A 14406-nucleotide genomic window follows, 5' to 3' on the forward strand; every position below is an offset into this window, starting at 1 on the left:
GAAAGATGGTCAGAATTGATCAACAAGGAACAGAAGAGGCAGAGAGAGAACTACTAGAGTTAAAATTGTGATAAATTGAATATGGAGAGTTTATTTTCTCCAGGTGAGGATTTAATAGTTAAGGGCCATCATCTGAAAAAGCTGGTCAGATGAATGGAGACTGTCGAGATTTCTTGCAATGTGGAAAGCTTTGCAAAATCTCATGTTAAGTTTGAAATCAACACAAATCAAAGGACATTTTGGGAAATAATTGAAACACAGATAGATACAGGAGGAGAAAGAACAGTACAGTGGGATTAATTTGGTGTACCCAGGCAAGAGCTAGATCTTGCAGAAGTGCGAGCATTTTACAAAATGGATTTCTCTGTTGTCTCTTTGGAATGACAGAAGTTCAGTTGGCACATCTTATTTATTGCAGGTTTGTGCTAACTCATTGCCTTTCTTTTGACTGCCTTGACTCCCGGCAGACTATGGGCTCGCCCTCAAGCATGCACCCTTAATGGTTTTTCCCTACTCTGAATAGACCTGCATCATGTCTGCATCGCCCTTTAATTACGCACTGTACTTCTTTTCAAAGATGGATTGTAAATAACCCTTGAAATTCACATGATAATTACTGTAACTCTGTACTGTTTTAATTTAAGTGATTTTCCATTACCATTCACCCTTGACATCATTGATGTCGTTCCACATTATGTACACTGTCTGATCCCACTAGACTGACATCAGCACTGTTACCTTCCACATGATTAGAACTAAAATCAGTGAAATAAGTATTCTGTAGCTCCACTGTCTCTTCAATTACTTCAACACTTCCGCATTGTTCTTTTAGCCAGGATTTTTTTATGTGGGAGTGGAGGTGAAAGGTCATAGCAGTTTGAATTTAGAAATATTACTTTAAAGTATAAAATAATGGAGAATGACAAAACACAATTAATAAAATAGTAAAATTAAGTGTTCTATTTTCATTCAAAGAATCAATTTAATAAAGAGGCAAGGTGCCCAGAAGAGGAGATTTATGTTCTACATTTTGGAGCCTGTTCAGGTGGCCACACCGAAAAAAAAACTATGTGAAGAAAAGGCTCGTTCCAACCTCTCACCATCCTTGAAACCAACATAGGAATTAGTTGGATTTTCTCTTTACTGCTTTACTTGCTGCTGTTAACCTCAGGGCCCTGATGAGGGAAGGAGAAACTGGCCAGTGTGTGGATCTTTGTGTTGGAGCTGGCAGGAGATTGCAAAGAGAGGAGAGCATGGAAGGAGATGCTGTGTTTGGAGAAGGTGGGGTGTGTAACATGGCAGGTGTGTCAAAAATCAGACACACAGTCAAATAAAAAGGTCAGGGGGAGGAGGGGGAGGGAAAGAAGCACAGGCTACCAGGTGGAGTCAGGTAGGAGGGGGATATAACTGAGGGGTGAAATGGGGAGGGGCTGAGAGCTGAAAAAATACCCTTTGATAGGAGAAGGTGCTGGGAAGCTGGAGGAAGGGAATAGGAAGAATGAGGGAAAGCAAGAGGATGGGGGAGGTAAATAAAAATTGAAGGTCAATATTGATGCCATCTGGTTGGAGACTTCCGAGACATGAATGGCCTCAACCTAGCAGGACATGAGACCATGGACAGACATGTCACTGATGAAATTGGGTGTGGAATTGCAGTGGTTGGCCAGAGGGAGGCCTGTATTTTTGCCATGGACAGAGCAACAAAATGATCTTCCTGTATTTATCCAGTCTCTCCGATGTAGTGGAGGCAACATCAGTAACATCAAATGCAGTAAATGACCCCTGAAGATTCAGAAGTGAAGTGTTGGTTCACTTAGGAGGACTGTTTGAGGCCCAGAATGATGGTGAGGGTGGTGATATAGGCACAAGTGTAGTTCTTCATGTGGTCACAGACTAAGTAAGGGGTGGATGGGGGGTCAGTAGGGGGTCACGGTAATGGTGGGAGAGTTGGAATTGTGGATTTGGTGAGAATGAATGAGTGGACAAGAGCGTTGTGGAGAGAGAAATCCCTATGGAAAGTGTGGAGGAGGAAGGGAAGATATGTCTGGTAGTGGGCTCATGTTGTAGGTGATAGAAATTGTGGAGAATGATAAGTTGGATGTAGTGATTGGTGGGTGGTAAGTGAAGATATGGGGAGCTTTGTCCTTGTTCCACATGTTGGGCATGGGCCAGGGTGAGTGTAGGGGAAGTAGAGGAGATGCAGGTGAGGGCGAAGTAATCTGCAGAGTTCTTGTTTACCTCCAATTTGGAACAGATATTGCCACTCAGCCTTTGCAGTAGAGTACCAAAGTTGGGACCTCAAGGAACAGTTGTCCAAGTGATTGGTGAGGCCACACATGGAGTGCTGTGTGCATTTATGGTTACCCAAAATATGGGAAGGATATTGGTTAATTAAATGAGGTACAAATGGGATTCACCAGGTTGTGGCAGGAACTAGAGGACTTGAGTTTTAGGGAAGAGGTTGGATAGACTGACCTTCATTCCCAGATTGTAGGAGTGTGAATGTGATCTTACAGAGGTTTGTAAAATCATGAGTGGCAGACTCAGGGTAGATTGTTCTAGATCTGGAGGTGTGGTGATACAACCACTGGACTGTTTCTGACTGCCTGCACCTGTCTGCATTCCTACCTGCCTACTGCAGGGGGTACCCCACTGTACCTGCAGGGAGGTAACCTGGGAGGCTGGCTCCACCTACTCCCTACCCATCACTGGCCCCACATAAAGGCTCATGCCAACCTTTGTGTAGGCAGTAGAGCACATGGAGCCAGAAGGGATACTGAACCTTATGTGCAAATTTTAAGTAAATTAAAGCCTGTAGTACAGCCTTCATAGTTTGAGGTTGTTTGTTCGCACTGCAGCGCATCACAAGAGAGCGTAGGTTTAAGTCAAAAGAGGAAAGATTTAAGAGGCACTTGTTGGGAAACATTTTCTCTCAAAGGGTAATCCGCACCTGGAACAAGCTGCCAGTGGAAACTTTTTAGCTGGGTATGATGTGGACATTTAGGAAGGGCTTTAGGAATATGGGCCAAATGTAGACAAATGGGACAAGACCAGAATGCCAACTTGGTCTGCATGGTCAAATTGGGCTGAAAGGCCTGTTTCATTCTGCATGGCTCCAAGTCACATTAACATCTTGGCTGAACTGATTGTAAACTCAACTCTGAATTCCCACCTCCACTTGATAACTTTTCATCCCTTTCTCATCAAGAATCTATTGAATTTTGCCTTTAAACTATTCAAAGCTTCTCCTTTCACTGCATTTTGAGAAAGACTTGACCCTTTAAGGGAAAATTTTCACTTTATCACTGTCCTAATTGAGCAACCCCTATATTTTAAACTGTGGCCTTTGATCTTAGATAGACCCACAAGAGTAAACATCCTCTCCATGTCTATCCTTTGGACGTTCAACTTCAATTATCTCCTCTCGTTTTTCTAAACTTTGACAGATTTAAGCTTTTTGCTCTTAAACGATCTACCCATTCCAGAATATTTCTCCATTATTTTCAGCAACCCCTCAGGCTGCCCATGTGACATGGCAAGGAATGGTGGAGCACCGCACCACTGGGGATCCAAGCTTATCTGTGGCCTTGGCTGCTTCCTACCGGGAGTTTTGTTTTCATCTATTTAAATGTAGACATATAAAAGAGTAATAGGTCATTTCGGCCCATTAGTCCATGCCGTCCAATTAACCTACAATTCCCGGTACGTTTCGAGTGGTGGGAGGAAACCGGAGACCAAAAACCAGAAAGCCCACAAAGACAAGAAGTATAAATGTCTTACAGACAGCGTGGGATTCAAGCCCCCATCTTGATCGCTGGTGCTATAACAGCGTTGCACTAACCGCTGCGCTAACCTTGCTGTCCATGGTGTGAACATTTTCTCCTGTGACCCATATGGACAATCCCATGAGTTCTCCTGCTTCCTCCAGAAAGAGGAGCTTCTTGGTCAGTTAATTGATAAGTGTAAATTACCCTGGTGCAGGTGAATGCTGATGGCCCCTCTCAGACAGGAAGGGATACAGAGAAATTCTGTATGTGGGAGATTGGAACTTATGGGATTGCTTGAGTATTGGCAATGGTCTGAATGGCCTCCTAATGCCTAAAGAAATATTGGAAATATAAGGAACCATAAATACAGCTTCCACAAATGATCTAGTCAACCCTTCCCTGACTCCATTCCCTCCCCCAACCTCACAGTTTAATTGTTTTTAATATTTAATGAAACAGCATGGTGGAAGGCCATTCCAGTTAATGAACCACAATTCCACCCAATTAACCTACCAACCCATATGTTTTGGAGGGTAGGAGGAAACCAGAACACTTGGGGGCAACCCATGTAGGTCACAAACTCATTTCACACTGCACTGATTTGAACCAAGGTCAATAGCACTATAAGACTGTAGTGTTAACTGGAACACTAGCCTGTTCCCTGCCTTTTTTCATCTCTATCCTCGGCAGCCTTGTCTTTGGTGAGCCCGTGACCTACAGCTCAATCTCAAAACATCTTTCCTTCTGCATGAGAGGCAGATAAAATGACAAGTTTTATTGTCTGAAACCACTTTGGTCTAAAGCACAAGCAGTAATGCTGGAAGTCAAGCGTCGCCGGTGAAGAGAGAAACCTCTCAATGTTTCAGGGCAGGGACCCTTCCTCGGTATCCCTGTTGGTTCTGTTCAAGTGTCCCTTCTGAAAAATGTTGAGCAGTTTTTCTTTTGCTGATGCTTCTTGCCTGACTGAGATCTTCCAGCATCATAGCCATTGTTCCCTTGATCTGTTCCTTTCTTAATCACTCCCTTGAAATATTTTTTCACATCATGCTTAATATGGGGCTCTGGGTGAAACACTTATTTAATGATGGGATGTGGAACATTTTGCAGTGTTCAGGCGCTACATCAATGCGAGCTGATGTTTAAAGGCTGGGTACAATTATTGCATTTAAAAGGCATTTTGACAGATACATGGAGAGGAAAAGTTGAGAAGATGAGAAGGCAAATGCAGGAAAAAGTGGACCAGCTTGGGTAGACTACATGATCAGTATGGACAATCTGGGCTGAAGGGCCTGTATCCATACAGTAAAATGCTCTCACTCTGACAAAAAAAGGGTGTGCACATTTGCAATAAGGGCCACTTCCTTTCCAGCTTAACAAGGTCGACATTTTGTCTCCACAGGGCCATGACCTATTGGCTCAACCGGGTTCAGTCCTTCCTTTACTGCACTGACAACGGCCTGGCTGGGATATTTTCAGAGGAAACCCGGAGCTGCACCTGTCCATATGACCAGCTGAGCTGCCAGAAGGCCATCCCGTGTGCGGTGGGCGAGGGGACCTCCTGTGTGGTGTGCGCTGCCGATAACCGCACCCGCTGTGGGGGCTGCAATGGAGGCTATATGCTGGCGCAGGGAGTCTGCCGGCCAGAAGTGGCTGACCCCACTGAGCAGTACATTGGCTTCGAGACAGAGCAGGACCTGCAGGACATGGAAATCAGGTACCTGCTGCAGAAGCGTGACAGCAAGATCATCGTTCCCGCCATCTTCATCAGCAACGACATGCGCCTCAACAGCTGGTTCGATCCCTCCTGGAGGAAGCGAATGCTTCTCACACTGAAGAGCAACAAGTACAAGACCAACTTTGTCCACATGATTCTGGGCATGACCATCCAAATCTGTTTGACTAAAAATAGTACCCTGGAACCAGTGCTGGCTATCTATGTGAATCCATTTGGAGGCAGCCACTCGGAGAGCTGGTTCATGCCCATTAATGAAGACAGCTACCCAGACTGGGAGAGGACTAAGGTGGATGTACCTCTTCAGTGTTACAACTGGACTCTGATGCTGGGCAATAAGTGGAAGACCTTCTTTGAAACAGTTCACATCTATTTGAGGAGCCGTATCAAGTCCAACGGCAATGAGAGCTTGTTCTATGAGCCGCTGGAGTTCATCGATCCCTCCAGGAATCTGGGCTACATGAAGATCAGCCATGCCCAGGTGTTTGGCTACAGCATGCACTTTGACCCCGATGCCATTCGGGACCTAATCCTGCAGCTGGACTACCCTTACACCCTGGGGTCGCAGGACTCCGCCCTGCTGCAGCTGCTGGAGATACGAGACCGAGTGAACCGGCTCTCCCCCTATGGCCACCCACGGCTGGATCTGTTCACCTGCCTCCTCCGGCATCGCCTGAAACTGACCACCAGTGAAGTGGTTAGAATTCAAGCATCGCTCCAGGCGTTCAATGCCAAACTCATCAACTCCGTCGAAAGGGAAACCACCAAATTATGCAGCTAACCATCAGTGCTCCGCAATTGCCAACCAGGGATGAGAATGGGGATTCTTCCTTTGATGTTCTTTTGTGCACAATTTGTTTGATTTTAACCACGGATTTCCCCATGCGACAAGCACCAATCTTTATTTGACCTACCGGTGTTGGTGAAGCACCAAATCATGGGTGGAAACTAATGACCAGGGGGCCTATTGACTAACCTGTTTATTCACTGTACGTATGAATATCTACCCAATGTAGCTGTCCCACCTTGTCTCCAGGACTCTGGTAAAGCAACCGGAAATATCGCACCTCTCTACATCCCAGATGAGAATGATAATGGTAGCCGGAATGCACAGTAACGTCTTGCACCCATTATATTTTTTAACAATGTGGTGTTCAGAAATGGTACTGTCTGCACTGAAGTTCCTGTCTCAAACATCAACGCAGAAACAAAATGGTATAAGCTGATGGATTTTCTTTTTCATTGTATAATTATTTTGATAATTGATGTTGAAGGACGAATGTTTTTCAATAGTATTGTTTTTACTGTACATGAAAGCCTTGCGTGCTGTGGTTGCTCAGTAATGTTTCCTTTTTCCAGGTGAGATCAGTCGTGATGCAAAGTGCTCTAGAGTCAAACTCGAAGGTACCATGTTGTCCTTTTACTTTGGGCAGTGGGAGGGTGGGGTGCAAAGGGGAGGGTCCTGTGTAAATTGTGCATTGACTGGTTCCTTCCATCGGTCTGCTGGATAACAACCATAGATAACTTTGGAGGTAACCATTTCCCTAGTGTCCCTGTCAGATTGTACATACAAAACAGGGTAACAACAAGTGAGAACAGCGGAGTTACACCAGATTAAATGTTGCAAAATAATCCCACCTTTTGGGATCAATGGAAAGCAGATGATAATTTTTCAGACGAGGGAGGTCTGGAGGATGGCGCATTCCCAGAGCTAACTGGGAACATCTAACCATGGAATCAGATAGGTCAGAAGAAAGCCAAGTAATCCATCATACCTGAGCTATCTCCTTTGAAATCATCCATTCATCCCTATTCTTTCCCCAATACTGCATAATTTTCATGGCATATTGTTAATGAAATCCCTTATCAGATCATAACTGAGCATGCCATTAATGAAAATGTTTCTTATCAAACAGTTTTTTTTTGCTGTTTGTGTTATCAATGAGTAGAAACTCCAGTCTGAAAGGCAAGGTTAAATCTGCACATGTTGGTATTGTGTGGTGCTGCAATGGATATGAGATTTAATTTTTTTTCGAGGAACAGGTTGTGTGAACACACTCAGACTCCCAATTTCACTGGCAATCCCATTGCTTATGAGCAATCTGACATTAAAGTCAGGAAGGAGAGAACTCTTTATTTTGTGCTGTTGTATTTTCCCTGTTGCAAAAGAGAGTTTGTTCTTCCTCATGTGCGACCATACAGACTGGCCCATTTTCCATCTCAGCCAAATCTTTCTGCAAATCAAGAATGTGCCTGGCCTCTTGAACAGGCAGGTGGTGTGACCACATAAGTGGAAATGGATCGAAAACAACAGCAGCAAATTGAAAAAATGGATGAACTGAATTTCAGTCACTGCACCACAAAGGTGGAAGGTTTAATACTGACCCAAAGCACCCACCCCATGCAAAATCATTGGTGTGTTGAGTTAAACAAGATGGTCTGCAGATGCTGGGATCAAGTGCACTACACAGACATGCTGGAGAAGCTCAGCTGGTCATGTAACATCTACAGGAATTTTCATGCCTGGGCCTTTTGTCAGGTATTGATGGGTTAATTCACAATAGCTGCTTAAGAGGGCAATGTCTTTTCAGTCAACAACAAAAAATACTGGGTTCACAATCACAAACCATCATAGGATTCTGTTGATCTCTTTCTCAAAGCTGTAATCTTTCCCTTTCCTGTCAAAATAAATTTGCGGAAACCTCTTTAAACAAAGGACGTGGCCCATTAATCTGAATATAAACTTCCTTTCAATCTCAATAGAATGATCACAAAAGAACAAGATTAGGATTGTGCATGTGGGAATGAGTAGCAAAATTACCTGCTTCTCTGATCTTCTGTATTCATGCGATGAGATTGATGTGCAATGGTGTCACTGTATTTTGCGATATGAACTCTGTCTGCTATAGGACCTTACAACTCCAAAATACTCTTATGAAAGAAAGGACGTGCAGAACATGGAATCTTGAAATCCCTTTTAATAAGTAAACCTGCTTTCACTCGAGGCAAAATATTATTTGTATCTTCAAGGGTAGGAACATTCTCAATCGTTAAATTGCTGTTTAAAGGTGCAGTGCGCTGCCATTTTGTATATTTCTAATGACAAATTCTGGCTTTGTTGTAAATTGAGTGTACAGAACTCATCTGTATTTGTTTTATTGCTGGTATTATCTAGGAATTGAACATTTAATTTTTGGTTATTAAATCTGGATGAAAAGTCCACGTTTGGAACCCTGGGGATTGCTTTGTGTTTGTGTTTCCTTGTGTCTTAGCGGTTGTGCTTGAGCATATTCACAGATGCTGCAGAAGAATGTTTTCTACCCTTCATACAAATATGGCTTTGGGGTACCGTGCACTTTAATGTTATAATATGTTCATCACCGGATTGTGTGATACTTGGTGCTTCTAATGCCATAAAGATTAACAGCAGGGAAGGAAATCACTGAGCCTCAGGATCCTAATACTGTAGCACTACTTTCACTCTCATGCTTGCCTCCCGGATCTCCATATTCCCATACTTCGAAAATTTATCATTTATATTCCTTTAGTCTATGTAAAGAGTTTGTACATTTTCCCTGTGTCTGAATGGGTGCTCTGGTTTTCTCCACCCTCCAAAAAGTATGAGGTGTGTAGGTTCATTAGTGTGTTCGGGTGACAGGGGCTCATGGGCCTGTTACTGTGGTATATTTCTAAATTAATGAATTAACTCTCCAGAGCTAGAAATAGATTGCTGGTTTGTAGTAGTGGATAGCAGTAGTTGTGCATTCTACTTTGTTTCCAAAATTAGATTCCTTGAGCTCAAGAGAGCTAAACTATATGGAGAAGATGCAGAGCCACTTCCAGGTTACTGGCAATGTAATCCAAGCCATTAATTCTCCCTGTCTCACACAGGTGGCAGTAGGGCGCAGCAAGCAGTGCTCCAACTTCACAGATCTGGCGATTCAGGTTTGATCCTGTTCTGTGACTCTGTCTGTGTGGAGTTTGCACCTTCTCCTTTGTAAGTGTTTCAGTTTCCTCCATATCTTTCCAACCCATGTGGATTGGTGAGTTAAATAACTGCCTCCACAAACTGTGGGAAGAGGTGGAAACCAAGGAAATTCATGTAACCATGAGGAGGAAAATGTGGGATTGGTTTAGGATCAGGGGACGTGGGCCACTTGATGATTAACCTGGACGTGTTGGGTGGCAGTGCCTCAAACCTCGATCACACCATGACCTTGTCCGCATGACATTTCATTACATGTCAAAGAGGCTTCTGTATGGAAGCACTTCTCCTAATCTCAATTCTCAATACAGTAGTATTCAAACAGATAATTCTCTGTCATTGATTTCCTGAACAAATAATACTTCTCTGTTCAACCTGTCAAAAATTTTCTTAATCACTTCAATATCTTCTTTTGAAGCTCAGGGAAAATAAATGAGGCAGCTCATCTCTTGTCAGAGCTACAGTTTCTGATCTCTAACCTTCTCCAAGTTGTCACTTTCTTGTGATTCTTCACCAAAATCATGGATTGTTTCACTGACAGGCAGATTAAATAATTTACTTTTGGATTACAAAGTGGATGACTGGCAGTCATAATTCCAGGGACTCTAATATGGACACACCTTGCTGTGGTTCTTCATCCATAGAGCTAATCTGCACTATTTGCTAACTTTGTCCACATTGCCCTGTATATCATGAAATACTGAAATGCACTAAGCACTCAAACTATAGCCTAAAAATTATAAACATATAAATTGATGAAAGGAATAGGTAAGGTAGAAGCAAGGTGTTGTTTTCACCAGCCGATGAGATCAAAACTAAGCAACGCCTCAAGATTTGGCAGAATAGATTGAAGACATAGATGAGGAGGTATCACTTCTCCCAGACAGGAGTGAATCTGTGGAATTCTCTGCTCAAGAAAGCAGTAGAGGTTACCTCATTATATGTGTTTGAGATGCAGATAGATTTTTGAAGGATAGGGTTATGTTGAACAGGCGTGTAAGTGGAGCTGAGCCCATGGTCAAATCACCCACAAACTTATTTGTGGAGCAGGCTCGATGGGCCAGAAGGCTTACTTCTGCTCCTATTTCTTATGTTCCAACCTACATATTCTTATAAAATTACTCCAATACTCTTGCAATCTGAACTCCCACTTTATAATCTTCAGGTTGATCTCATAGTTTTGCTCGCATTTTTATTTTCAGTGACAGATAAATTTGAGCTCTCCTTCTATTCTAATGATTGCCAGCCTGCCTTTTCTTTCCTTTGTATTGCCTCATTTTTCACATTAAATAGTAGCAGCCCTGTGTGCACTTATTACAAGAACCTGTCAATGCCAGGCTGAAGTCACTTCAAGGTTTTACAGTATCCTATTTTAATAACTGGTCATTTTGAGATTGTCATTCTCATAAGCAGTGCCTGTCAGGATGTAGATAATACAACCATAGCCTTTAAGTTAGAAGGTTATGCTTTCTCTAAAGCACCACTTTTCCTGTCTATTTAGATTTATTGTTGTGTGTACCAAGATAGATTGAAATGTTTTCTTTTACTTGGCATTCAAAAGCAAGCAAAGAATCGCCACACACATTTGGCAAGAGCAAAAAGAAATGAAAGCAAGCAAGCTCTTTCAGAGACGGTGGGAGGATGAGGACATCTCCATCAACGATAGCCAATGCGACTTACTCTGGTCATTACCGTGTGTTGTTTGGTGATAAAGGTGCCTGTGGACACCCATTCTCAAACCCCTCTCTCCAACTGCCTGCTCCCTCCATTGCACCTCCTCAGCTTCTGATCTATCTGCAGTGGTGCAAGACATGTAATTTCTCTATGAGAAATCCAGGCATGCTGATCTTGTACATCCAATACAAGTCACATCATGTTCATTTATAGATACAAAATGTTTTCTTGTGAGTTACTCAAAACTCGTTTGTCTGGAAATTATTCTTCGATCATTTTTTGATGTTTGAAACCATTGTTCCATTTTGTATGAACACCATATTGGGGGTTCTACAAAAATTGGTAAAAATATATTTGAGATTTGTCTTCATTTTTATCCAGAAACATGCAATGCAACAGGACTCGCACTGTTGCCGATGGAAACAAACTCATTAAACTAATAATAAAACTAATCTAGTCTTTGGAGAATATTGGGATTTGGTGAGCAACATTAAGGTAACATGAAATAAGGCACCTCTTTTCTGTCACTTCTGGCAAAGCTAGTCAAACTTTTTCCTTAGTGTTTAGCCATGGCAGGTGACCTGTGTCGTGCTCCTCCTTTTTAATGTGGGAACCCAGGGAGCCTGCCCAGTGTCCCTGATGACAATGTGTGAAGGAAGTGTGTGTAGCTGCAGCTCCTGACAGTCCACATGACAGCCCTGATGTTGCACGTGAATTCACTTTGGAGCTTCCACGATGCTGAAAATGTTGGAGATAACACATTTAGTGAGGTGCTTGCACCACAGTACAAGGACTTAAGGAAAGATAGGGAATGGGTGACCAAACAGCAGTGACAACAAGGTATTTCAGAAGTCCACTGTGGTCATCTCCTCTCAAACATATGTATCATTTTAGATTCTGTTAGAGTAGATGGCTCATCAGGGGAAGGAAACAGCAACTAAGATTATAGCAATATGGCAGGATAAAGAGAGGCAGAGCTATCGTGGATGGAATAGACAGAAACATATGTGGCTGCAAACAAGACTCTGAGTTATTGGGTTGCCTCCAGGGTGTAAGGGTCAGGGATGTCTCAGTATCAGAATTGTTATTACCAGAATCAGAATTTGTCACGAACACATCACAAAATTTGGTGTTTTGTGGCCGCGTCATAGTGCAAACCACCTTACACAATGAAAAATAGTAGTGCACAAAATGTTAGGCAGTGTCATTGGTTCATTTTTTATTCAGGAATCTGATGGCAGGAGGAAAGAAGCTGAGTGCTTGTCATTAGGCTCCTGTACCTTTTTCTTGATGGTAGCAGAGTGAACAGGGCAAGGGTTGGGTGGTGGTGGGGGTCTTTGAGGATAGAGGCTGCTTTCTTAAGAGAATGACTCTTGTTGATGTCCTTGATGGAGTGATGTCACAGGCTGAGTTAACAACTTTCTGGTGTTTTTTTCTTGTTCTGAGAGTTGGCATTAGACAGTTCAGACAGTGATGCCACCAATCAGAATGCTCTCCACAGTACACTTGTAAAAGTTTTTGAGAGTCTTCGGTGACGTACCGAATCTCCTTAAACACCTCACAAAGTCTCAGAGTAGTTGCAGGGCATTCTGAAAGGAAAGGGTAAACAGGTAGTTCTCATGGTTCATGTAGTCTGCAATGATAAAGGTAAAAAAAAATGGGATGAGGTTCTACAGGCCAAATTTAGGGAATGAGGAGATTAATTAAAATGCAGGACATCAAATGTAGGATGACAATAACACCATCTACAAATTTGGTGATTATACCACGTCAACCTACAGGATGGAAATTGAAAAACTTGGCTGAATGGTGCACCAACAACAACCTTGCACTCAATGTCACCAAAACTAAGGAGCTGACTGTTGACTTCAGGAAAGGAAAGCCAGAGATATACAATCCAGTGATCATTGGGGGATCAGAGGTGGAGAGGGTGAGTAAATTAAGTTCTTGGGAGTCACTATCTCGGAGGATCTTTCCTGAACCCAACACACAAATGGCATCGTAAAGAAAGCACATCATCCCTGAACTTCTTCAGGAGTTTGCGGAGGTTTGGTATGACATCAGAAACCCTGGCAAATTTCGACAAAGGTGTGGTGGAAAGTGTGCTGACCGGCTGCATCATGGTCTGGTATGGTAACATGAATACCCCTGAGTGTAAAATCCTCCAAAAGTTGGTGAACACAGCCCAGGATATCACAGGCAAAACCCTCCCCACTACTGACAACATCTACAGAGAATGCTGCTGATGGAGGGCAGCACGAAATCGTCAAAGACCCTCACTACCCAGAACATGCACTGTTCTCACTGCTGCCATCAGGATAAAGGTATAGGTGCCACAAGATTCACACCACCAGATACAGGAACAGCTGCTACCCCCCCGCCCCCCCCCCCCCCGCCACCATCAGACTCCTCAATGACAAACTCAATCAGAGACTCATTTAAGGACACTTACTTGTGAACTTTATTAATTTTGATTTTGTTTTCTCTGTATTGCACAGTCAGTTTGTTTACATGTTATTTTTTGCACTACCAATTAGTGGTAATGTTGCCATACCTGCTGAAAAAGGAATCTCAGGATTGTATGTGATGTCATGTATGTAATCTAACAATAAATCTGAAATCTGAGTGACAACTTTCGACACGTGGTCATATTAAAACATGAACTTTATTTATCTTTTCTTTGGCTTGGCTTCGCGGACGAAGATTTATGGAGGGGGTAAAAAGTCCACGTCAGCTGCAGGCTCGTTTGTGGCTGACAAGTCCGATGCGGGACAGGCAGACACGATTGCAGCGGTTGCAGGGGAAAATTGGTTGGTTGGGGTTGGGTGTTGGGTTTTTCCTCCTTTGCCTTTTGTCAGTGAGGTGGGCTCTGCGGTCTTCTTCAAAGGAGGTTGCTGCCCGCCAAACTGTGAGGCGCCAAGATGCACGGTTTGAGGCGTTATCAGCCCACTGGCGGTGGTCAATGTGGCAGGCACCAAGAGATTTCTTTAGGCAGTCCTTGTACCTTTTCTTTGGTGCACCTCTGTCACGGTGGCCAGTGGAGAGCTCGCCATATAACACGATCTTGGGAAGGCGATGGTCCTCCATTCTGGAGACGTGACCCATCCAGCGCAGCTGGATCTTCAGCAGCACACAGGCAAGAAATGCACATCAGGAGACACGCAAACTCGCGTGCAAAGTGATTTCATTTTCATATAAATTATCTTAACTATAAATAACCACAACTACAGAAGGTGAAAGCAAGCAAT

General features: G+C 43.2%; 1 protein-coding gene across 2 annotated transcripts in view; it reads left to right on the forward strand.

The window, feature by feature from the left end:
- Window positions 1–6923, forward strand: part of LOC138763389 (BMP/retinoic acid-inducible neural-specific protein 3-like) — a 185329-nt gene extending 178406 nt beyond the window's left edge. For both annotated transcript variants that reach the window (XM_069937477.1, XM_069937476.1), the window contains exon 8: window positions 5167–6923. In XM_069937477.1, coding sequence (XP_069793578.1) covers window positions 5167–6280 — 1114 coding nt within the window. In that variant the 3' untranslated portion in view covers window positions 6281–6923. The remainder of the gene's footprint in view (window positions 1–5166) is intronic.
- Window positions 6924–14406: the final 7483 nt, after the last annotated feature.

The sequence above is a fragment of the Narcine bancroftii genome, chromosome 5 (assembly GCF_036971445.1).
Source record: "Narcine bancroftii isolate sNarBan1 chromosome 5, sNarBan1.hap1, whole genome shotgun sequence".
NCBI lineage: Eukaryota > Metazoa > Chordata > Chondrichthyes > Torpediniformes > Narcinidae > Narcine > Narcine bancroftii.